The sequence below is a fragment of the Pleuronectes platessa genome, chromosome 5 (assembly GCF_947347685.1).
Source record: "Pleuronectes platessa chromosome 5, fPlePla1.1, whole genome shotgun sequence".
Taxonomy (NCBI): domain Eukaryota; kingdom Metazoa; phylum Chordata; class Actinopteri; order Pleuronectiformes; family Pleuronectidae; genus Pleuronectes; species Pleuronectes platessa.
This window is the reverse complement of record NC_070630.1, coordinates 3,610,133-3,633,512: the sequence shown is the minus strand read 5'-3', so window position 1 is coordinate 3,633,512 and position 23,380 is coordinate 3,610,133. Positions and strand designations below refer to the sequence as shown.

The window sequence follows — 23,380 nt, the reverse complement described above, 5'->3', positions numbered from 1 at the left end:
GAAATGAGATCAATTCTGACAATGGTGATCAGTTCCATGTTGGTTTTGTTTGTGGTTTAAATACACACATATCTGTGTATATGAGAAACAACTACAACACACACACGCACACAATTAAATATATTTTCATAAACCCTGAATGATCGGCCTCTTCTAAAATCAACTGGGATCTCATTCCTCTGTAGAAAATTCTCCGTTAACAAATCACATCCTGCAAATAAACGTGACTCTTTTCCTGGAGGGATGTGAAAAAAATAAAAAAGTGAAGTAGTAGCAGTGGAACCAGAGAATAATAAAATCCAACGTCCAGTCCGACCCGGGTGTCACCGGAGAGTCACCGGAGCACGAGAGCGGCGCAGATGACCAGAGGCAGCAGGACGCCAGCTGACACCTGCCGGCTTCCTGAGGTGAGCTCCGCCCCGTACTGATCCAGGAGCTGCAGGGCCACGCCGTTGGTCCAACCGAAACCCAGCTGCACAACGGGGGGGGGACACGGGGGAGAGCGAGGGAGGGTTTTCATTTTAGTGAGGCATGATGGAAAATGAGAAAATAAGAGATATGAAAACACTGAGAATTAAAGCAAGTGACTCAAAAGAGAAAGAAAGAAAAGCCAGGATCCGCCCCCCCCCCTGATTTGGTTCCACACCCAACTTGAACGAGTTCTTTATTTATCCTTCCACCGAGTTTGAATCGGTCCAGAAGTTTTTAAGTAATTCTGCTAATTAACAAACGCAGACAAAGACACAATCTCCTCAGTGGAAGCAACTCGAATGAAGAGCTCTCGTAGATTAGTGTTTGATTCCCGGAGCAATCTGTGCATCCATCCGTTACATGTGCTTCTCCTCGTTGAGGGTCACATTCACACCTACAGATTATTTCAACTCCAATAAACTATATTCACACGACAGCATTTCTATAGAATCCAGTTTTCAGAGTCATAAACACGAACTTTCATTCAACTGATCAGCAGCTGAAGAGATGGTGACTGGTTCAAATCTGGAGTTTCAAGGTTAAACAACATATTAAATAGATCAAGCAGCTAATGTTAGCATTAGCACCTGCAGGAAAAACCCGAAGCAGACACAGTGAGAACATGCAAACTACACACAGAAAGTCTGGGCCAGCTGGGATTTGAACCAGGGACCTCCAGGATCTTGGGCAAGAGAAACAAAATGATCAACGCCTTTGTTTGGATCTGTGTTATTGGTTCTTTTCTTGGCTCGTGTCCCATCGACGCTCTCAGATATCAGTTTTTTTTGTTTTTGTGTAATGTTGCTGACAAACAAACCAACAATAGGACATGGAATGCAGAAACACAACCTGCTTGGCGTTAGTATACAGTCACAGAGAAGAGAGGAGGACTTAGATTATATATACAGTTAATGTGCATGAGCAATTGTGTTCTAGCTAAGAAGCAGAAGTGAGACAGAGAGAGTCGACAGGGTTTTGGATTTAATTAGGACACGTGAGACTATGAGCACATTGGTTTTAAAGCATCAACACATGAAGGTAAATACCTGAACTTCATATTCTCCTCCACCGCCGGGTTTGCCATCTCCGTTCACGTCGTACTGTCGGGAGGAAGAAGAAGAAGAAGAGGATCCTGAACCGGCCGTGTTATCACCGAGCAGCAGCAGCAGCAGCCGGGACACACCTTCCACGGACTCACCTTCTCAAACATGGCGTCGTACTTCATGTAGGCCTCCCAGTTGCTCCTGATCCAGCGCTGGGCCAAATCCACCGCCAGCTGCTGAGCGTCGTCTGACAGCAGTTCGGACAAACCTGGAGAGACGAGAGGATTTCAGTCATTAGACAATCCTGAGTCACGTCTTCAAGCACTTAGATTATCTTCGTGTGTCGGCTCTATCAGACGCTCTATCTGTCCTCCAGCAGACTGGAGACAAGACAGAGCTTCTGCTGGTTCTGAGTCAAGTCAGTTGCTTCCAGCCGCCTGTTAGACGCCCTGTGGAGATTTTAGGCCGTGGGGGTCGTGGGTCTCCGTCGTGCACAATCACACAAACCATTTATCATAAAGTAATAAATAAATATCTTCTCTTGTGGCACAGGAGGTAGAGCGGGGAGTCCTGGTCGGGGAAATACTCAACTGCCATATCAGTGGGTGGGGGCCATGATTTCCACAGAGGGGTCACACGTGTTTGTGTACATAACTAGTGAAATCAATCAAAAAATAAACAATTTTCATAAAACATTAGTCACAGACGACCGAGCAGCCTCTCGATGGGACTTCTCCCGGGAGCAGATCCTTCCTGACGACCTACCACTGATGAGCATGTGCTGCAGCGGCGGCCATGCGTTGGGAAAGTCCCACTGCTGCCCGGACTCGCTCAGGGACGTGGGGACTCCGTTGGGGAACCGAAGAGCACCACTCGCCTGAACACACAGGAACCACAACATGGAACCACAACGTGAGCCAGAACATGATGGAGAGCAGGCATGGAGGAAACCTGTGTGTAGAGTGTGGGCGCCATCTGCTGGATCAAGTGAGCAGTGCTCAGGAAGCAGAGGTGTGCAGAGGTGGATGTGTGCGACCACATGTGGATGACTCAAGGTTAAAGGCTTCTTTTGCACAAATAGACTAAATAAACATTCATCTTTTAATTTTTGATGAATGAATTCAATGTTTCTGAATCACTAGAAAACATTAGAGATGATATTTTGTTGTGTGGAGGATCTGAACTCTCTGATGATTAACACTCCTCCACATTTCTTCAGGATCTGACATCCCGGTGAAGCCTGCACCGACCTTCAGATACTGCACCGCCCTCTCCCCCATCTCGGGCCGAGAATAGCACCGTGCCCAAACAGGCGACAGGTTGGAGGGGTGAAACTCCACGTGTCTGGAGTGCGTCACCAGGCTGTAGTCGAACCAGGCTCCCCTCTCAGCATCCCACAGCAGCGCCTCCATCGCCCCCTGTCTGCGGGCCGCGGCCTGGTCGTACCGAGCGGCTGAGTCACCGTCACCTGTCAGGAACCGGCACATCAACGGTTGCGTAACCCACCGGTTCAGGAGCTTAATGCGGCGTTAGGGACCAGAGCTGCAGACTCAAGGTCAGCGGCCGCTCCGACACTCACCCAGGAGCCGGTGGAAGGAAGCCAGAGTTCTCTCGTTGAGGCACAGCAGAGCGTTGAGGTCGGGGGGGAGGATGAGGCTGGTGCGGGCGTCTCTGAGGCCTTCACCCCCGATGTACCAGCGGGAGGAGAAGTCCCATCCAGACTCTGCCCCGGCTTTCAGATCCATCCACAGCTGCTCTTTATCACCTGAGGGCGAGAGGTAGAGACAGGAACTCACTGGGAGAGACGCAGCAAACCAGCATCTACTGGTTTAACTCTTCACTATGTGTGGTTTCTTCACTGGGAGTGAGAAAGTAAAAACCGTGACACCTCTGAATAACATGTTTGTGTCCAAATATCTAAAATGACCTCGACTATTGTTTGATAAAATAATTTCCTACACAAAGGGAACGGTAAAAAGAGAAATATTCAACATCTCAGCATTTCCCCCTCACACAGGCTTTTATTAAACCTGGTGGACGTGTTCAGAGGTGAAGTGAACGAACGAAGGTGTTTAACATTAAATATTCATAACAACACGGTGCTGAGGTTTTTCCAGAGCAAATTTGTTTTGCGTGAATCCAGAGGTAATTTATTCCTCTTTTCTGCTGAGGCCTGATTATTAAACACATTACTTTCAGTGCAGGTCCGAGGGACCTACAGCCTCGTTTCGTTTTTCACTGAGTGGAATGGCTGTCGGAGGGTAATACTCCTCATGAGGGGAGGGGGGGAGGGGGGAGGGGGGGGGGGGGGGGAGGGGGGTGAACACTAATAAGACATTACCGTCACTGAGTCCTTCAGCTAATTCCAGGTCGTCTGTGTACGACTCAGGTCTGGAGAGAACAAAAGAAACGTTAAGAAGCTCCAACTTCTAACTTTTAATCTTAAATCTGTCCTCATCACAAGATGGATGGAATAATATCTACAGGCAAAGGAGGGATTTAAAACATTTACTTTGATAGAACGCTATTTACTTTTAGATTTACTTTAAGGTACATATAAATAAAACTCTAAATATCAGCATATATCTGTCCTTTCTACTCCATTATCCAAAGCACATGTCCACGTTGCTTTGGTTATATTTTGGTGTACCACAAGGCTCTGCACTTGGTCCCCTGTCGATTAGACTTTGTAACACTGATCAATAATAAGAAGGGTATTGGTCCAGTGATCCAATCAGAGTGGGCAGGTAACATTAGACCCCGCCTCCTGCAGCAGTGGCATTATGGCCTGGTCACACATCCAATTCTAAATATGTAAAGCATCCTTGGGTCCCTTGAAGGGCACTATATAAATTTAAGTCATTATTATCATCCTTATTATTATTATTGCTGTATTGGTTTATTTACTTGTACTTTTACTTCAGTACAATATGAATTGAAGAGGACTATTGGCGGAGGTCTTTGCTCCACTGATCTTCATCCTGGTTATTAGGTGGAGACGTACCGTGGCCGGCCCACCTCCACGTGGTACCGGTTCAGCAGGTGCTCGACCCCGTCCACCTTCACGGCCACAGAGCGGTTCTGCATCCAGAAGCTGTACTCCTGCTCCAGAGCCGGTAAAGCCTCCCTGAGAAAGTTTTGCACAAAAAAACAGGAGGCAACTTTTCAACCTTTAAATATAATTTAGGACTAGAGATAAGGTAGTAGGGAGGGGAGGGGAGGGGGGGTCACATTTCAACAAAGCATGATGGTAAAAAGAAAGCACTGCAGGCAGAGAGGGAAGCTCAGGCTGAATATGGCTCCTCTTTCTTCTTCTTCTTCTTCTCAGCGAGGCAGCAGAGGAATCATAATGTGTCTGGCAGGACATCAGCTCAGGCTTAAATATCACCTGAGGAAATCTTTATCCTTGGTGGCTTGATAGTAGCTCTCCACCATTAGAGTGAGGAATGGAGGCTGACTGCGCTTTTCATAGTAAATCCGCCCACCGTTTGGAACAAAGCCATATCTGGAGGAGAGAGAGAGGGGGGGGGGAGAAAGGAAATAAAAAGAAATCATATATTCCCCAAATCCTCCAAATCCGCTCAGCTTAAGAGCTCCGTCTCCCACGTGTAAATGACTTATTATTCAAAACGGGGGAGCTTATACCTGTCACGCGCCGCGAGAGATGAAAGATGCTTTCAGGCTCACCTGTTAACAAGGTAGAGGAAGTTTCGAATCATCCCGGAGGCCGTGTCTGTCATCTCCGACAGCAGGAGGCCGTTGACGACCCAGTAGGAGTCCCTGTCGGGGGGGCACAGAGCGGCACAGAGCGGCATAGAGCGGCACACGTCACTGGGTGCACACTACGGGTTCCGGGCTGTGATCTCCCGGCACCGCAGAGACTCGTCTTTTCATTCTGTCGGGCTTCATCGTTCACTCACCAGTAGTAGAGTTCCCTGAAGCGGCCTCCAGGCACAACGAAGGGATGTGGGAGGTGAATCTGCGAGTAGAGCTCGGGGTGATCTCTAACACCGGAGGAGATCTGGAGGGGGGAGCATGTAGAATGTATAATCCCTGGACTCAAGGTGCATGTTGGTGGATGCTGCAAGGTGCTGCAACCTCCTGCACCAACTGATATTTGCTCATCATTAATTCAAGGTGGTTCAATGTATATTGGCTCTCTGGCTGGTTTGCATGGTTGATTAAGAAGATAACTTAAAACGCTGTTGGTTAGATTATCACAAAACTTGGGTGGAAGGACGGGGAATGGAGCATTTTGCTGATTTCTCAGAGCTGATCTGGATCCACATTCAAATCCAGATCCAGGGAAGTTAAATGTGGTTTATTCTGTTTTTCAGCTCGATTAAAACTTTCTGAACGGATTTTCCCAAAAGATGGTGGAAACTCAGAAACTACTTTTATTCCACGTTTTTTCCCAGATATGAACAAGTCATGATTTCTGTGTGAAAGGTGGTGCAGCTTAATATGAATTTAAGGAAACTGTTTGGCCTTGGTGGGGATAATTCATCTTTTGGTCTAAAGAAATATCATAACACAGTAAAAAAATGTCATGAATGTTTGTCCAATCAGAAGCACCGAGACATTTTCAGTTGTCAGTCACAGAAAATCACAAATGAAATGTGAATCTTCAATTCTTTGTCTTAACTCTTCATCATCATCATCATCATCACCTTTCTGCCCAGAGACTTCCATAGATGATGAATCTCTCCTGCCCACTCACGTAGTTTCAGGTCAGCGATTCTTTCCAGGAACTTTGGCCTGCGTGTTAGAAAAGAGTCACATTATCCAACATCAGTTAAAAAACACAAGCTGAGCTGAGCAGGAGTCCTGAAACCACCGGGTCTCACTTGTCGTGCCAGTCCGGCGGCGTCCACGGCTCGAACTCTGACCCCGGTTTCTCAAAGTTCTCAGCGAGGAACTCCCGCAGCCTGGCGGGCGGCACGGTCCCGTTTGGCATTTGGTTTGAAAGGTTTCGAAAAGCCGACAAAACAACATCTGCAGGGAACAGACACAACCGCACACAGGGCTGGTGAAAGAAATCAAACACAAATGTACAAAATAAACAAGATTACAAACTTTACTCACCGGGTTTCGCCTTCAGCTTCATGTCAACAAAGTATTTGTCGTCATCGAACAGTTTAGCCATCTGGACTTGATGCAAAACGGGCCCAGTGCAATATATCTCACTGAAATCAATTTGTAAGAGTTGTGAATTATTAAACTGGTTTATCTGTGTTAGTGCAACACTCTGCAGGGAAGCAATAAAACCACATCAACGTCTGGAAGAACCTGCAGCCGAGGGCAAAGGTCGGCTGACGGCTTCATATCTGCTCATAGGGGAATTATTATACAACAGAAATATTAAAAAGAAAATCTGTTAACAGGCTGCAGCAGGTTGAGGATTCAAGTCTATTAAAATAACCTACTAGCCTTTTCAGAGCAGAAACACATTTTCTGCATTTCTGACAGTAAATTACAATTTCTTACAGTTTTCAAACGCACATAGAAATGAAAGGTTTGTAAATAAATTAAAATCCTTTTAACTTTGGCAAAAGTCCATAGCAATGGTAAATGAAGTCCATTAAATTATAGATTGCTAGGACTTAAATTCACAGTATTTTTATACTCAAGACAATTTATGGGGGAGAATATGAAATAAAAAGGAAAAGACAAAGAATATGACATGTTCAAGTTGAAGTGGTCGATTTTACAACCATGAGTTTCCGATGACAAATTAATTTGATCTTTTAAAATAAAAGGTTAGAATAATGATACGGGTGTCAAGACATGTTAAGACATACTGGTTTTATTTGAGTCTTACCTGTCACATGGTGGAGGAGACACACTCGTCACAGCGGCAAGAAGAGCAGCCGAGGAAAAACAAAACCACACCAGTCTGTTCATCGTGAGCTGAAACCTGAAGTGACTCCAGAGAAGGAGCGTTACCAGTGGTGGTCAACCCGATCTCCCAGTCTTCCCTGTGGATTACGAAAGTCAAACCCTGGAGTGCTTTTACTTTGAAACGGTTTCGGAAAGTGTTGAAAATACATTTGTGTCATAAAGAGAAACATTGTGGTTCACGGCAGAATAAACAGAAAATGATCTTTCACATGAGTTTTAATGTTTTTCTGATTCATTTTGTATTTCACAAACAAATGGTTGCAACGCTTTCTGTGTGCCTTTTCAAAATAAAAGCACCCATGCGTTTCTGTTATGATAGGATCCATTCCCTTGTTTAGAAATAGTTTTTTTATTCTGAAATATTTGCAGGAGTGGAAGCTGCACATCTTCATACTGTGTGGTACTGGTATTTGAGTACAAGGGACTTCTTTCATACAAGGCAATAATCATATTTGTGACCATATTCAAACCAAAGCCTTTAAGTAAAAACTTTGTGCTGCAGTAGAAGCTCTTCTGCAGAAAATGGGGAACTGAGAAGTATATATTTAGCATTGTAAATATAAATTGATATTAATTTGAATAGTGTGCATTGAATAGAAAGTTAAATTTGCAAAAAAGAATAAAATGACCGTCCTAAGTGGTTTTTCTGGAAGCTTTCAGGGTGGAAGATCCCCGGCTTACGTTTGGAATTAAAAAGTTATCTCTGGCTCGAAAAAGGTTGGTGACCACTGAGCGAGACTGATCTGAGAGCAGCCGTGATACGAGCCTCCGGGGCATGGTTCATGATCAGAAGAGATTAAATCAACACTGCAGCAGCAAGACAAAGGAAACACGACACATGATAAATTTCAGTGAGCTTTTATTTTTCAACTTAACGTGCCCGATGATTTTTTTTCATGACATCCTTTGAACTGAAGTCCACTGTAAAATCAGCTCCACTGAAAAAAATAAATCTGCCAATTACGTGAATGACCAAATTTCCAACAAATAATAAAAATGAACTCAGGCTTTAAACTCTTCACTTAAATTTGGATACTTCTTTTGAAATTAGGTGAACTCCACTTGAACATTTCCTTGGAAAAAACAAACAAAAAGAATCCAAATCTAAGGGCAACTTTTTTTTTTCTTGTAAATTTTTATACCCATTGTCTTAACTTTGGATCGTTCCATCGAGTTGTTTTGTGTGAAACTTCGAAGGCTCCTCCCTCCCCACGTTTTTACTGATGCATCCGTTTTGAAAGAAGCCCCCCCCCCCCCTTCCAGATTAGAGTCATGTTTTGTGACTGTGTAGAGGGGCGGGGCCGACGGTTGCATCAGGGCAGCGAGTGCACGAATTGAACCACCCCGCAATTTAAAAAAAAAAAAGAAATATTACCTTAAAGAATGAGACAATTTTGGTTACACAAACTTTCCAATTAGTCACCCGGTCCAGGGCGAGATGCTCCTGTCTCAGTCTTTAAGGCAGCGATGTCGCCCCCTGGCAGTAAAGCGAGGGATTGTTGATCTGCTGGTTCGAAAGCAGCCGCTGGGGCGTTTACTGCCAGTGGGTCGACAACAAACAGACAGCTGCCAAGTGCCTGCACAATTAGATCCCTGTTCACTCAACTAATACCTTCATTAATTTGGATCTTTTTTAAACAAACAAACAGACCCCCCCCCACCAACAACCAACCACCCGCCCCAAAAAAAGAAAAATCTAAACAGCCAAATTAGATGTTCAAGTATCTTGGGGACAAGAAGAGAATTGAGCGAACAAGGATCACAGTCCTAACCAATGAGAAATAAAAGGGTAAATCTTCAACTAATCAACATTATCACACTTGTTATTCTTCTTTTTTTTTTAAAGAGCTTGAATTGAATGTGCGATAACACTTCTCATTGATCGGACCAGTCGAGAGAGCATCTCACCATCATTAAGGGGAATCTCACTTTGCAAGAAAAGCTTCCGACAAACAAACTGTCGGAAGATTTTAACGGAAACTGAGGTTGTTCAAAAAACAAGAACCCAAAACATGAAAGAGGGCAGGAAAATAAACAATAAATTCTGAGGCGTCCATGTTTTTTTTTTTCCTCTTTAAACAAGCAGTCTGACGAATAGGGCATTTGTAATCCTTCCTGCCCGTTACCCCTCCAGTTTCTTTTTTACATCTTCTGCACAGACACACTTCTCTGCTTCGGGCATCATGTTTACAAAAAGCAGTGACGTCAGTGTTATTGCCTGAACCCATTTCTGTGCATTTAAGTGCAGCTCAACCTGCTCAGGTCGGTTTCTAGAAAAGCATCTTTTGTTAGCTGGTCTTTTTTTTTTTTTTTTAAGCGAACGCCAGCTAAACCTGCAAATGCACAAAGAACGAATTCCTGCTACATTTTTAGGGCCCGATAGTTAATTTTGATGCATTGGGCAGACATTGTTCCCGAAAATAAAATAAAGCAAATAATAAAGGGGGGAGGGGGGGGTAATACCACAGCATCCTACCAGACATTTGTTAAGTAATGTAGCTGTGCTTACAGAGCACAGATCAACGTAACAGCTAACACCTCCTCCAGAAAAACGAATTCTCTGCCAATTCAGCTGCACTGCAGCGAGTAGTACGACTACATGATAGAATAATATTTTCTCTTTCCAACAAGACTCACTGTAACTGGAGTTCTTCAAGTGCGTCTCGTTACTTTCACAAGTTAAGGCTGGTGACAACAAAAGATTTCATTTCTCAAATGCACAAGCTTCACACACACAAAGCCATCTGCCTACACAGAGCACTAGTTAACACTGGTAGCAGGAGAATGAGGGCAAAACAGTTTGAAACCATCGTTAGTATAAGTGCAGCTTTGAAGGATTGCACTAGCCATTACACTTGGAGGGGCTAAAAAGATTATCAGTGACGACCTCGGCCTCCGAAAACATTTTTGCACACACAAAAGGTCATTTAAATGTTTTAGATTCTAATAAATTCTGCAATTTTTTTAAAATTATAAATAAAGTCACAGGCCAATATTGCAGAGCAAACAAACTGGCAGTCAAGGAAAGAGTTTCCAGTGCTAAGAGAGGAAGTAAAGGGGAGAAACAGAAAAGAAGCTTTGCAGCTCGTCAGCCAGCCTTTTGAACTTGTTTAAAACAATCTTAAAATGAAGGTATATACAAAAAGGTGTGTGGTGCACCCCACGTCTACTGCACGTCTTGCAGAATAAAGTATGGCCATCCATAGGGAGGAGAAACACAGGACAAGAAAAGAAAAAGGAAGTTCCCTCCGAATAAACTCCACCAGGAATCCTCGTATCTCATGGTGTTAAGAGGCTGCTTGTTCATTTTTAGTGTTCTGACGCTGAAGACGGAGGAAAGGGTCCGGGTCTTTTAGGAGCACGAGCTCCTTCACAAGCAACCGGGCAGTCTGGTTGTCTCTTGGAAAAAATCCAGCATATCTGTCCATGGAAAATCCAAGTTTGTCCTCATTTATCAGCCAGACTCAAGTGCAGCCAAGCCAGCAGAGACCATTCAGACCAGGCTCCCCTCGGAAGTGTTTCCATTCCTTGCAAACGGAGGAACTAACGAAAAACATTTGACGCTTTCATCTGTGTGGTCAGACGTTAGTGTGACGACCTGTCAACTGGGCGAAGTGCGGTATGAAGTGAGCAAGATGGACTATGAAGAGTTATTACTTTAGAACGACTTGAACTGCTTGTTAAGGCACTTGATACAAATTGTTTAAAACTTCCTAACTTAAAAGTGGAGAATGGGAGGGTGTTGTTTTTTTCAGGTGGGGAGGGGGGGGTCTGTCGGTGCTGGCTTTGTGTCAGTGGTGGATATGAATCTTCACGATGTGCATCGATATTTTCAGCTTTGTCCCGTGCTTTCCTCCGCGGTGCTCACGTCTTCAGATGTGCTGGCTGCAGCACTTACGCCCCAAGAAAAGGCAAATGAGTTCCTCTGAAAGGCTTCCAGCAAAATACACATTCCTTATGGTGGCATCCAAAAAAGGAAGACAGACAAAAACTGTACATAAAAAAAACAAAAACACTCCAAGATGGGGCGTGGGGTTGGCTGGGGTTGGGGGGGGTGAAAAAAAAGGTATGCAGGGGAAGGGGGATGGACTGATCTGGAAACAAAGCGAGAGAGAGAGAGAGAGAGAGAAGAGTGAAATTCAATTATAATAGACTTTGGTCTTGAAGATAATATTAACAATTAGGCTTAGTAAGCTGTGGATCAAGGTTTTTACCCAAGGTAATAAACTCAGGATTATTTATTAAACTAGACGTTTTAAAATATATTACACGTTTCTGCTAAATATTTTTGGAGCGTTTGATTGAAACCAATGCTGCAGGCGACCTCACTGTAGTGTTGTACTTGAAAAGTGTGTTTAGCTCAGAAGCTGCTCTATTCACAACAAGTTTGTCATGTGATAAATTTCAATTTACAATCAATAACTGGTTTCATGTGAGTTTTTGTAATGTGGGGAGAAATTACCCCCCCCCCCCCCCCCAAAAAAAAGAGGGTCTCTAATACTTTTCTAAAGAAGTAGACTGTGTGGCCAAAAGGGAAGTTATGTTATTTGTGTCTGCCTGAACAATGACTGCTGCAACAAGCCCTGGTCTAGTCTACCCTAAGTGTAGATGAATGCCCTTCATAGAGAACATGTAGCCTTCGATCGGCATCATACTCTAGAACTAATGAAAAATAAAAACATTAAAATATGGCATTGAAAATAACGATTTATTAATAAACAACTCTTCTGTGGGGTTTGAGCTCTGCAACCTTTATCTGCAGTCGGCCAAAGACTACGTCAATATCACTGAGCGTCTGTGTGCAGCGAGTGCAACTGCAGTTTCCAGAAATCCAACTGTGACTCTGGGAAAATGCCTGAACTGATCATGTCAATTCACTTGTGTACAAATTAAAAATATTGTTATGAATATCTCAAATTAAACGAGAGACCGGTTATTTTAACAAATGTTTGCGTTAAAAATTTGATCAGCCATAGTATCATCAAATAAACAAAGTGAAATGATTATACTTTGTGGTCTAGTCTTAGTCTGATAACCCTGACATTATCTTGATACTCTATCGTTGTGTACTCACTGGCTCATGGCTTGAGTTCCTCGCCACTCTCGCTGTGGAACTCTGCCACATATAAGCTCTTGTCGATGATGCCGGGGATGGGCTTGATCTCTGTTCCGAGCTGCTCCTCGATTCCTTTCAGGTTGAAGCGATCATCGTAAGTGATGAGGTTGATGGCGAGACCCAAGTGTCCAAAGCGGCCTGGATGGGGACAGAGTTGTATTATTATTATGATAAACTCCTGATGAACAATTCTTCAAACAAAGGAAATATAGACCAGTATGGGCTCTTACCAGATCTACCGATGCGATGAAGGTACGTTTCTCCCAGCTTGGGAAAGTCAAAGTTGATCACAACATTCACAGCTTGAATGTCGATTCCTCTTGTGAAGAGGTCTGAAGGAAACAAACCCAGAAATCAAAAACCTGCATCCACACACACCTTACATCTTATCAAAAATATGACTTAGAAGCAGGAAAATATTCATCACAACCCACATAAGTCACTAAAAATAAAAAAGATGTTGACACAAGTCTGTTGCCGCCACCATGAATGATAAAAGTGGATAAACCCGTGGAGTGAATTAACCAAAGAGGCCGAGTCACTTTGGTTTTACTTCCTAGGAAACGCTAGCAATCAAAATGGAAGTAAAACAAAAGAGTATTTCCATTTTTTGTAACCAATGACCTGCCTGTTTGGTTTTGGTTCATTTCAGTCGCTCTAAAGTTTAGCAGACAGTTATTTAAGTTCACACAACACTAGATTAACGTGATGCACAAAGCCAGGACATCAGGGTCAAAGTGACAGGACCGATCTGGATTCATGATCCAACATCACAGATTAATAACTCAATAAATGTGATCAGCAGTTTGTGATAAGCGCATCAGGGATAAGGACACAGACGTACACATGCAGGAGTGTCTGAAAGAATAGAGGTTTGAAATAATCGTGATATTGATTTGAAGTCCTGATCACCCAGCCCTGTTCTCGAGTGTCAAACGATTCTGTCTGTGAACATCAATGCAGAGCTTCCACTTACCAGTGCAGACAAGATTCCGACACAGGCCGTTTCTGAAGTCGTGGAACACCCGGTTGCGGTGCTCCTGGAGAGCAGAGAGGAGAACGTGTAATTAGAAAAAACAGATTAACTTTTATATCCGCTTCCTCATCACAATAAAGGCCCTGTTCATACTCCTCATAAACATCTGTCTCAGGTGATCCGACGACAAATATACAGTATTGAGAATTTAGATTCTACATTGATGATGAACAAAAAAACACTTCCACACACACACCTCAGCGATTCTCACACATCCTTTTTACTGGAAACTCGCCACGATGAAAACAATCACAGCAGCAAATTTGATTATTAATGTTTTTTACCAGTTGGAATGACTTCAATTTAATTTCACTGTAGAGCTGTTTATAGCACATTGATTCCCTCGCCCTCTCTGTGTCGCTCTCGCTCTCTCCCATCTGTCACGCACACCAACAACAGATGTCTCAAAAATTCACCGACTAAAAACAACAAGATATTTGCACTTTACAACATCTCCTTGCACCAATATTTGCATAAAATGTGAGGAAGTGGGAACCCTGGACACATGTTGAGATATTTAATAAACAGTTCCATCTGTAAAACTGATGTACTGTGATCTGTCCACTTAAGATTGCATAACCAGTTCAATCTAATATTCTGCAAGAGGAAGCTGTAAGATGAATCGTTTGACTTTTATGCAATCTGTAGTTAATGTCAAAGAGCACATGACAGTCCAAACGCTGATGTTTGCACTTGTTCAATAACGCAGGGGTCAACATGGCCGCTTCTCGTTAGGAGAAAAACAAAAACAGTGGCAGCAGCACGACAGAAATAGAGTCCTGGTGCGAACGGTGGCCATGCACACACAGAGACATCTACGTGATGCATCTCATGGACGAACATTGGCAGTAACAGTAGCTGCTGTTCTAACGTCCACCGCCACCTGAGTATTTTGGCCTGAAGCTGGTAAACAAAGTATTTCTGAGCTGACCTGTCGCATCTTGGCATGAATGTAGAAACATGAATAACCGAGCTGGGAGATCTTCTTGGCAAGGAGCTCCACTCGCTGAGAGGAGTTGCAGAAGATTATAGACTGGTTGATCTGGAGCTGGAAAAACAGAACAGGAGCAAATCCTTGATTCAACTGTGAGGTTTTTAGCTGTGTTGCAAGTATAAGAATGGTAAACAATTATAAACTTTACTTACTACATACTTACTTTAATCTTAGAACACAAAACACGTCACCCCTGCTCTGAGTTTGCTTGGTTTGACAGTGACACAGTTGAGTTAGTTTAATGAAAACACAAAAAGGAGACTTACCCTGGAGAACAAGGTGTTAAGACAGTGGACTTTTTGCCTTTCAGTTACATAAGCGTAATACTGAGTCACACCCTTCAGTGTCAGCTCCTCCATTAGGTTGATCTCATACGGTTTCGACAGGTAGGCATTCTACAACATACAAAAAAAAAAACAAGAGCTGTTGTGGTCTGGTTTAGAAAGGAAGTTTTTTTTTTTTTAATCCACTATTGTAAAACTATGACATGTTCTACAAACAAAAAAACAAGAGCTGTTGTGGTCTGGTTTAGAAAGGAAGTTGTTTTTTTTAATCCACTATTGTAAAGCTATGACGTGTTCCATAATAAAAATAAGAACATGTACCATAAACTTTTGAACACTGATAGGGAAGGTTGCAGAATAAAGAAGAATCTGCCTCTGTTTGGACAGGAAGCCCAGAATCTCCTCCATCATGGCCATAAAGTCCTGAGACAAGAGTTTGTCGGCCTGTGGAGCAGAGGGACACGAGGTGAAAGGAAGATTATTGAGTTAAAGTTGTCTCCAAGTTACTTTTTTTTTTTTAAATCACATAGAATGATTTCAGAAAAAAGAATGACAGGTCAAACAGTAGAAGAAAAGAAACAGAACAACGATGAACCAATCAACTCACTTCATCCAGAACTATCATCTGCACTTGATTGACTTTGGCCACGCCTTTCTTAATGAGGTCTAAAATCCTCCCGGGAGTCGCAATGATCACATGTACTGTAAAACAAATGAAAACACTGGTTTGAATAACAGAACGACAGTATTATTTTCAGTGTAGTATTATGAAAGTAAAGGATCCTGTATCGTATTGGCGATAACTGACAATAGTGCAGTATAGAAAGCTGTATACACCAAGTTTTATTTATATCAATTCTGCCCAAAAATGGGCATTAATAGGCTGCCATACTTAAAACATCTAAAAAAAAACGTGCCTAATGAAACTGTAGTTGTACAACCCAAATTTGTCTTTAATCAATATTCGATGTAGAAATTAACACACAATAATCACGCATCTCAACATTAGGTAGAATCCTGTTTACCCGTTTCATCGAGTCTCAAAATGTCGTCGCGCAAGTTGGTTCCACCTGTAGTTGCCATCACCTTCACGCCGCCCATACGTTTGCTGACCTGGATACATATTTGGCTGACTTGCAGAGCCAGTTCTCTGGTGGGCACTATGACCACAGCTGGAACAACAAGACACACAATCACACATTTGTTAAGCCTGAGTTTAAGCACATGAACAAACCTTTCCCAACCCATTAAAAAAACAATCTAGACAACAATTAGGATGTAGAAACTAAACAGAGGCTTCAAACGCAATCTTACAGAAGGAGCTTTGCTTAGAGTTGTGGCTCTAATTAGCTTTTAGATGCAGTACAAACAGAAAGGTAATTTATGTTCAATTAACCATACAAATAGTTCTACAACTAACAATTAGTTCCATTGTAGTCTGTTTTAAAGCTCAGTTCAGTCTCCTACAACAGAAGGCAAAAATATAATTGCAAATATTGAAATTTGAGGCAGGAAACTTGGCTTTTTTGCATGATTACAATAATTTTAGTGTCAGCTGTGAACTAAACAATAAACCCAGCAGGACTGATGTGTCCAAAAAGTCTGTGAATGACCAGCAGATAGGTTTGGTGACTTCTGATCCGTTTCCCTTCGACAGAAAGCCTCTGCACTCTCACCTTGTACGCAGTCTCTCTTCAGGTCAATGCGTTCAAGTAAGGGAATGAGGTAGGCTCCACTCTTCCCTGTGCCATTCTTGGCTCTGGCCAAAATATCCCTTCCTGACAGTGCAATGGGAATGCTTTCCTCCTGTACAAAAAAAAGTTGTTCCAACATTAATACACAACTACAGAGTTAAGTCAGCACATTCTTTGGCACCTACACATTATGTCCTGCCCTGACAAAGCAGGTTTTAAGATTCCATGCAGAAGTGGAGTGACAGGATGAAAGTATTTCTCACGACCATCTTCGGTGAAGCTAATGTAATTGAGGCTGTGCTTTGGCCTTGAAGCTAATGTTAGCGTGTGAAAAATGCTCAAGGGTGATGCTATTTTCAGCAGGTTTAATATTTATCATGTTCACAAGCTTTGTTCAACATAAGATCATTTGTCATGAGCCTGAAAATACAGCCAACACTGTTAGTTTTGCGTTACAAATTTGGTTTGAAACTAAAGTAGAAGGCAAACTGATTGCACTGCGGTTTGTTTCCTCTAATTTGAGACAAGCAAGTGGTAATACTATAATTATAGTAAAGAGTATTGTATTAATATAGTTTTGATTCATTTGTTAATTTCTCGTTTAGCTGTCAGAGGGGATACAAACTGAGTTGTGTCAGGGTCTACCTGAATTGGAGATGGCTTCTCCCAGCCCATCTCGAAGATTCCCATGAGCAGCTCCCTCTTGAGGCAGTAATCTTCAAACTCGTTACCTTTTGTTGCAGTCACATCCTGTGATAGTCAAAAGAAAAGTATATTAATCAACATTTGGTTCATAGGATTTAAAATGGATAACTTGCCTGCAAAATGAAAGGGGAGTAAGTTATTTAAAAAGAAAAAAAGAAGTGTTTCTTTAAACTAATGCACAATTAGAAGTAAACAGCTGCACACCCAATATAGGAATAGCACTTCTCTGAAAACTAAAATATCTATATTGAATAAAAGTTGCAAGTTTTCTTATACGCTGAGTCGAAGCATTGTTGACACAAATCTGACCATTGCAGAAGAAAAAAAATGTTCAGAATCAGAATTATTTTTATTGCCGTGTATATTTGCATATATTGGAGATTGCCATGGTGTGGTTGGTGCACTGTACAAACAACAAAATGTTTTCAGTTAATTACTGAATGAGAAACAGCTGTGGCACCGGTCTTACTGAGCTGCCAGTATATGTTTAATTAAAATGATCACACAGCAATAGTCGAGCATCCATAATCATAATAAAGCTTTGAGCAAGCATTTTGTTGCTAGATTAATTAATGCATTGATAATTCCACATATTGTTTATGATAACAGTAGGTTGAAAAGATTTGCTGTGGCTGAGAGATCTGCAGAAACACAAAGCTGCAACTTCAACTTCCAAACTGAACGAGCTCCAGACCGATGACAGGAAGTGAGTCTGGTACCTACCGAGGTTCTCATCCTCGTGTCTTTTGGGGGCAATTTCAAATTCTTCTTCCAGTCATCTCCAGGCCTGTTGAGGTGGAGGGGGGGGGGGGGGAAGTTCTCATTAACAAAACAGTAGAGAAAAGTAAAGACAACATAATCATGGACGTCCAGTATCAGATAACTTACTTGATGACGGCGTTTGTTGTTGGGGCCGACTGGGAGTTGCCATTGTTGATTGTGCCTTTCACCTGGTTTAGCAGCAGCTGCTGCTGGGGGCCTCCTCCACCTCCACCTGGAGCTCCAGCAGGTTTCACCGGGCCCCTGAGCTGCCCGTTCTGGTTCGACAGGCCCAGAATCATCGGGTTCTCCGTCCTGGCCGTGCTCATGTTTACTGTTTTCTGTTTTCAGCTCCAGACGCAAACAGAATCCTCTTCAGCCGCCTCTGGATCGGCGAGTCCGCTCCCCTGGTACCCCGCAGGAGAGACTCAAAGATGTGTCCTTCCCTCTGGAGACTTCTGATTATTATCTGTACTGGTTAAAGTGTCCGAAAATCTTCAGTCTCTGCAGGTTCCTTCAGTCATGTGCGTTTGTGCGTCTGTCACCGAGAGTCAAGAATCACAATCCTGCCTCCAGTTGTTGAGAGGACCCCCGCGGGGCATCGAGTCCTTTAGAAGGCAAGAGTTTAGCATAGATGGGGGACAACACCAGGAGGACTCAACTATCTGTCAAACATTAGCCGACTGCTCAGCTAGCCACATCCGATTCAGCTTCCTCCCCAAGCCGCCGTGTCCTCACTCCGCTTCCACCAACCCTGGAAGCAGAAGGAGGGAGAGAGACGGTTAGAAACACGGAGACCTAATTCAAAATGAAGGGGGGGAAAGGAAGGGGTCAGCGGGAGGTGGTGACACCCGTCGGGTCAAGACGTAGCTGCACCTGCGGCCAACCACTGGCCTAACTACGGAGGTAGCGGTTAGCTTCACCTTTTGCTAGCATAATGTGCAAACAGCGCAGATACACGGGGACACTACGCAGAACATCCGCCATTAGCTGCGCCACCACCTCGGACTGCGTCGCACGACGGGGTTTAAAGCCCGAACATGTGAACGTGGAGACTACCAGCGACACGTCTCGTCCATTTAACCCGAATAACCAGATGACAACCACCGCCGAGCTGCCCTCTCTGCTAGCCGCCGACTTCTGACAGGCTAGCACCCGACTGCTAGCGTTAGCATCGCGCTACACGGTCGTTCCCCTTCAAATGGTCGTCGCGACAGCCGCTTCAGCGCGTTTAATTCCCGCGTGTGTTTTTCAGTCACAGTCAAAGATGCAACACGTTTAAATGTCCACTGTTTTTAACACGGGGATTAAATATTAAATGTCCAATTAACACGGGGTTACTTGGCTGCCCCCGTGCTAGGTCCTGCTAGCATGCTAACAAGCTGGCTAACGACAGGGGGACAGCACCCTGTAGTTCCCCGGTACTCGCGGAGGTGACCCCGGCTACAGGAGCATTCGCCTCCCCGCTGCTGACCGACACTAATTCAGACTTTACCTTCAGATTCAACACGAGCTGTTCGCGGAGAGAAAAGTGTCATCGACTTGGAGCCGACTGCGAGAAGCTCAAGTCCAGCAGCCGGATCAAGATGGCTTCCACCCGTATTTGAATCCGCCCCCCGTGCACTCGATCAGCTGATTCCATTTCAAATCAACGCTCCGTAAATCATTCTATTTAAATAAAACATCAGAATAGTTCATAAGTGGATATAACGCGATGCTTCCTCCATTAAAAGTTCTCATTTCCTCTTTTAAATCCACACGACAGACTCGTATTTACAGCTGCGTGTCTCTTTTAGATCAGATTTTACTTTTATTGTTTTATTTTATCTTATCTTTTCTTCCTGTTTCTGAATCTCTTTGCTAGTTTCCTATTGTTTGCCTTCAATATTTATTTTTTTAATTCATAAAGCACCTTGTTAGTGTTTTGAAAACAACATTAGCTCCTTAAAATGCCAGTCTGGTCTCCTTCATTTCTTTTTCTTTAATTATTATCTCTCAATATATGCTTTATATATATATATATATGTTTTATTATAACTCTAGGTCTGTATACGTTTCTATTCTTTGTTGTTGCAACTGTGATGCAAAACCCAATGTCCCCCCTGGTGATCAATAAAGTATTTCTGATCCTGATCCTTCTATTATTTCAAGACTCCATCCCCTTTCTCTTATTCATACATATCATTTTATAAAGCTTAGGTTATATTTGTGTACATATAATTACAGAAGTAACGTGTCCATATAGCTATATATCTTACTTCTCATATCTTTTGCTCAAACTTCAGTTACTCCTTTACTTCTCTGATTGGCTGTTTCAATAAAGTTGATCTTTTCTTATCTTATTTCCCATCTAACCAACTAGCGACTGTAGTTAATTAAACCCTCTGGTCAACATGCATGGATGTTGTATACAAATATGATTTGTAAGCTGATTGTCATCAGTGAATATTGTGAAGTGACTTGTACTTGTATTATGGTTCTTGATGTTTACCATAGAGAAGCTCCGCCCCAAGTAGCAGCTAAATCCCCAGAGAAGAAATAAGCAAAGCAAATACATAAGAACCAGCATTAAGAGGAAGTCCAGCACATTTCTCTACGGCAGCGACAGATAAACATTCAAGTGACCGAGATCTATGGACATGGCCGGGCCAAGGGTTTTTACAATGGACACGGTAAGACATGACTAATACTTGATAAAATGAATGGTACGTTTTTTTTTTTAATTATCACATCCGCTGTAGATTAAAATTTGGATATTCAAACACAGCATGTGTGCATGGTCGTTGTTCGGATTCCTCAAAACATAAGAGGACAAGTGTCAAACTCAGCCTCGGGTCTGGTAAAGCAAAGGTTGTTTTTTTTTAAGGTAACGAGCTAAACAAAGCTTCTTCTTTTAATTGTCACAAAGCTGAGGAACATGACTCAAAACCAAATATGGCTTGACTTACTGAAGCGTAGGAGAAGACAACGCATCTCAACAGATTCAGCTTCTTTCCTGTCAACTCTCAAGGGAAATAAGTCAGATGAAATTCTATGTAATACGTATATACTGTAGGTTACTCCTGAGAGGAGACAGGGGTAATACAGTATTATAAAATGCTCTTATCTTATTACAATGTGAATCCAATGTATACATTTCCTTATTGTAGAAGACATGACATGATTAAAATGTTGTTTAAAATGTCTGATATCGTTAAAATTAAACAGTCATCAACTTTATGTGTTACATATTATCTGACATGCACCAACTGCAGCTGTACTTCAATTCAAATTAGTTCATAAGGTTTTAAAATGTAAAAATGTGCTTATTGGAATGTACATTATTATTTTGTTCTATTAAAAGATGATAAACCTGTTTACAAATATATCTTAATATCATATTTACTGATCTGTCTTATTCAAAGAATTAATTTATCTAGAAGTGGCATGACAATACAGTTGGACAAAGTTAATTATTCTATTACATTAAGAGAATAATTGTGTTTTTTGACACCTTTGTCACGTGGAAGAATGTAGTTTAAAATTGTTTAGACCTTCAAATAACTGAAACAATCTTTTTGCATCATCTCATTCTTCATTTATCAAGTTGAAGGTTTAATCTCCGTCTGACATAATATTAGCGTGGTCGTCAACTACGGATTTTTTTTATATTTGAGAAAATAGCAAAATACTGCAAATGTTACTTCCACGGAAAACAAAGTCATTATTATTAATTCATTAATTAATTCATATGCAGCCAAAATAGGATGTTATGTCATATTTGCTCTCCTGGGGACTGTGAAAGGGGAAGTGATAAAAATCTGGCCTATTCAGTGTTTCCTGACCAATTTGACTATGATCACTGCAAAGACAAAAACATCAATGTAGTATTTGTTTAAAGCATTATAAAGTAAATATATTATAAAACTACTTGTTAGAATTAAGCCAATATCAATCAAATTGTGTAATAAACCCACAGCACACAAAATACTTCTCTATGTGATGAGATCATTAAAACTAACACCCTCCCCCTCTCTACATTTTGAAGCAGGACGACCTCGGAGAAGATTACAATGACACAGACTACGTTTATCAGGACTACTCCGGCGACCCGACCTACAGCTGTTATGAAGAAGAGCAGGACCTGCAGAGCCTCGGTGCTGCCTTCCAGCCGGTGCTGTACAGCCTGATCTTCCTGCTGGGTGTGCTGGGGAACGGCCTGATGATAACGGTCCTCCTGAGACGCTGGCGCCTCCTGCGCATCACTGAGATCTACCTTCTTCACCTCGCCCTGGCGGACCTCATGCTCCTCTTGACGTTTCCTTTCGATGTGGTCGACATCGTCACTGGTTGGGTGTTCGGGGAGTTCCTCTGCAAGCTGGTGGGCCTGATGAGACATCTCAATCTCCTCTGTGGGAGTTTCCTTCTGGCTTGCATTGGGTTTGATCGGTACCTGGCAATCGTTCATGCCATTCCCAGTATGCGAAATCGGCGTCCGAGAGCAGTGCATGTAACTTGCATTTCCCTGTGGCTTGTCTGTTTGGGTTTATCAGTACCAAATGTTGTGTTTCTCACTGTGAGAGAGGACATCAATGACACCTCCAGCCTCTCCTGTGACCATTTTCATCATAATATCCATGGACACAACTGGGTTTTGACCGCCAGAGTCTTCGATCACGTTTCCTTCTTCCTACCTCTGACTGTCATGAGCTACTGCTACACAGCAGTGGTGGTCACCTTGTGCAAGAGTCAGAAGAGCCAAGCAAAGCAAGGAGCCATGCGACTGGCTGTAGTTATCACTCTTGTCTTTTGCTTCTGTTGGCTCCCGTATAACATCACCTTACTGGTACAAACTCTGGTAGACTTCAAGGTCATCAACTACACAAGCTGTCGACCTCATGTCGTGCTGATGGCCGCCCGCGACGTGACCCTGGGTCTTGGTTTCTCCCACTGCTGCCTCAACCCCTTCCTCTATGCCTTCGTTGGGGTGCAGTTTCGAAAAGAGTTAAATCGGTTACTGCGTCAACTTGGCTGCGGCGCGGTCTGTCTGCCGTTCTTCAGGAGTCAGGGTCAAAGTCGACCGTCCGTTTCTGACGGAGCAACAACCATCAGCTCGACAATCTGAACGAAATCTCCATAATCTCTTGTTCAATGCTTCTGTTCTGTTATATTTCACATGTGGGTGATAAATCATGTTCAACTCTTTCCAGATGTTCTGATAATACAGTACCCGTTGTATTTTACAGATGTTTTATTTTCCCAGTAATGAAAAAAAAAAAAAAAAGTTGTTGATGGCTGAATCTGTATTTGCTTGTGTGTTAGCAGCTGCAAATTGAATTTAATAAAGATTTAATATGTTACACAACCACGTTGCCCCTCGTCAGTGTTATCAAACAAC

The 23,380-nt window shown here is 42.7% G+C and overlaps 3 protein-coding genes across 4 annotated transcripts; 1 reads left to right on the top strand and 2 right to left on the bottom strand.

The window, feature by feature from the left end:
• Positions 1–334: 334 nt before the first annotated feature.
• On the bottom strand, positions 335–7,465 carry treh (trehalase (brush-border membrane glycoprotein)). Its single transcript, XM_053423343.1, has 15 exons — positions 7,336–7,465; positions 6,600–6,700; positions 6,362–6,509; positions 6,185–6,272; positions 5,435–5,535; positions 5,202–5,294; positions 4,903–5,019; positions 4,519–4,641; positions 3,856–3,905; positions 3,094–3,279; positions 2,765–2,982; positions 2,280–2,391; positions 1,670–1,782; positions 1,518–1,571; positions 335–472 (listed from the first exon to the last, which is right to left on the bottom strand). The coding sequence occupies exons 1-15, from the start codon at positions 7,416–7,418 to the stop codon at positions 335–337; spliced, it is 1,725 nt and encodes a 574-aa protein (XP_053279318.1). The 5' UTR covers positions 7,419–7,465.
• A 1,761-nt stretch (positions 7,466–9,226) lies between these two features.
• Positions 9,227–19,706, bottom strand: ddx6 (DEAD (Asp-Glu-Ala-Asp) box helicase 6). The gene is made up of 14 exons (XM_053422454.1): positions 19,499–19,706; positions 18,133–18,757; positions 17,968–18,031; positions 17,185–17,289; positions 16,522–16,651; positions 15,871–16,017; positions 15,453–15,547; positions 15,167–15,289; positions 14,828–14,956; positions 14,499–14,615; positions 13,508–13,571; positions 12,762–12,863; positions 12,490–12,669; positions 9,227–11,509 (listed from the first exon to the last, which is right to left on the bottom strand). Exons 2-13 carry the CDS (start codon positions 18,330–18,332, stop codon positions 12,494–12,496), a joined length of 1,452 nt encoding a protein of 483 aa, XP_053278429.1. The 5' UTR covers positions 18,333–18,757; positions 19,499–19,706; the 3' UTR covers positions 9,227–11,509; positions 12,490–12,493.
• Positions 19,707–20,535: 829 nt separating this feature from the next.
• Positions 20,536–23,347, top strand: LOC128439687 (C-X-C chemokine receptor type 5). Of its 2 annotated transcripts, none has more exons than XM_053422076.1 (2): positions 20,536–20,675; positions 22,031–23,347. In XM_053422076.1, exons 1-2 carry the CDS (start codon positions 20,637–20,639, stop codon positions 23,105–23,107), a joined length of 1,116 nt encoding a protein of 371 aa, XP_053278051.1. In that variant the 5' UTR covers positions 20,536–20,636; the 3' UTR covers positions 23,108–23,347. The 2 variants fall into 2 exon arrangements, with proteins under 2 accessions (XP_053278051.1, XP_053278052.1); XM_053422077.1 differs by having other exon boundaries at positions 20,546–20,675; positions 22,034–23,347.
• The last annotated feature ends 33 nt before the right edge of the window (positions 23,348–23,380 follow it).

What these genes read in the sequence shown, in the direction of transcription:
- LOC128439687 (XM_053422076.1), top strand. Translation starts at nt 20,637, where the DNA reads ATGGACATGGCCGGGCCAAGGGTTTTTACAATGGACACG. An exon ending in GGGTTTTTACAATGGACACG is followed by an intron (nt 20,676 to 22,030) that starts GTAAGACATGAC and finishes TACATTTTGAAG; the next exon opens with CAGGACGACCTCGGAGAAGA.
- ddx6 (XM_053422454.1), bottom strand. Translation starts at nt 18,332, where the DNA reads ATGAGCACGGCCAGGACGGAGAACCCGATGATTCTGGGCCTGTCGAAC. An exon ending in TTTGAGACTCGATGAAACGG is followed by an intron (nt 15,548 to 15,870) that starts GTAAACAGGATT and finishes TTTGTTTTACAG; the next exon opens with TACATGTGATCATTGCGACT. An exon ending in TTAACACCTTGTTCTCCAGG is followed by an intron (nt 14,616 to 14,827) that starts GTAAGTCTCCTT and finishes CTGTTTTTCCAG; the next exon opens with CTCCAGATCAACCAGTCTAT.
- treh (XM_053423343.1), bottom strand. Translation starts at nt 7,418, where the DNA reads ATGAACAGACTGGTGTGGTTTTGTTTTTCCTCGGCTGCTCTTCTTGCC. An exon ending in GGAAGTCTCTGGGCAGAAAG is followed by an intron (nt 5,536 to 6,184) that starts GTGATGATGATG and finishes TCCCCCCTCCAG; the next exon opens with ATCTCCTCCGGTGTTAGAGA. An exon ending in ACGACGCCATGTTTGAGAAG is followed by an intron (nt 1,572 to 1,669) that starts GTGAGTCCGTGG and finishes TCCTCCCGACAG; the next exon opens with TACGACGTGAACGGAGATGG.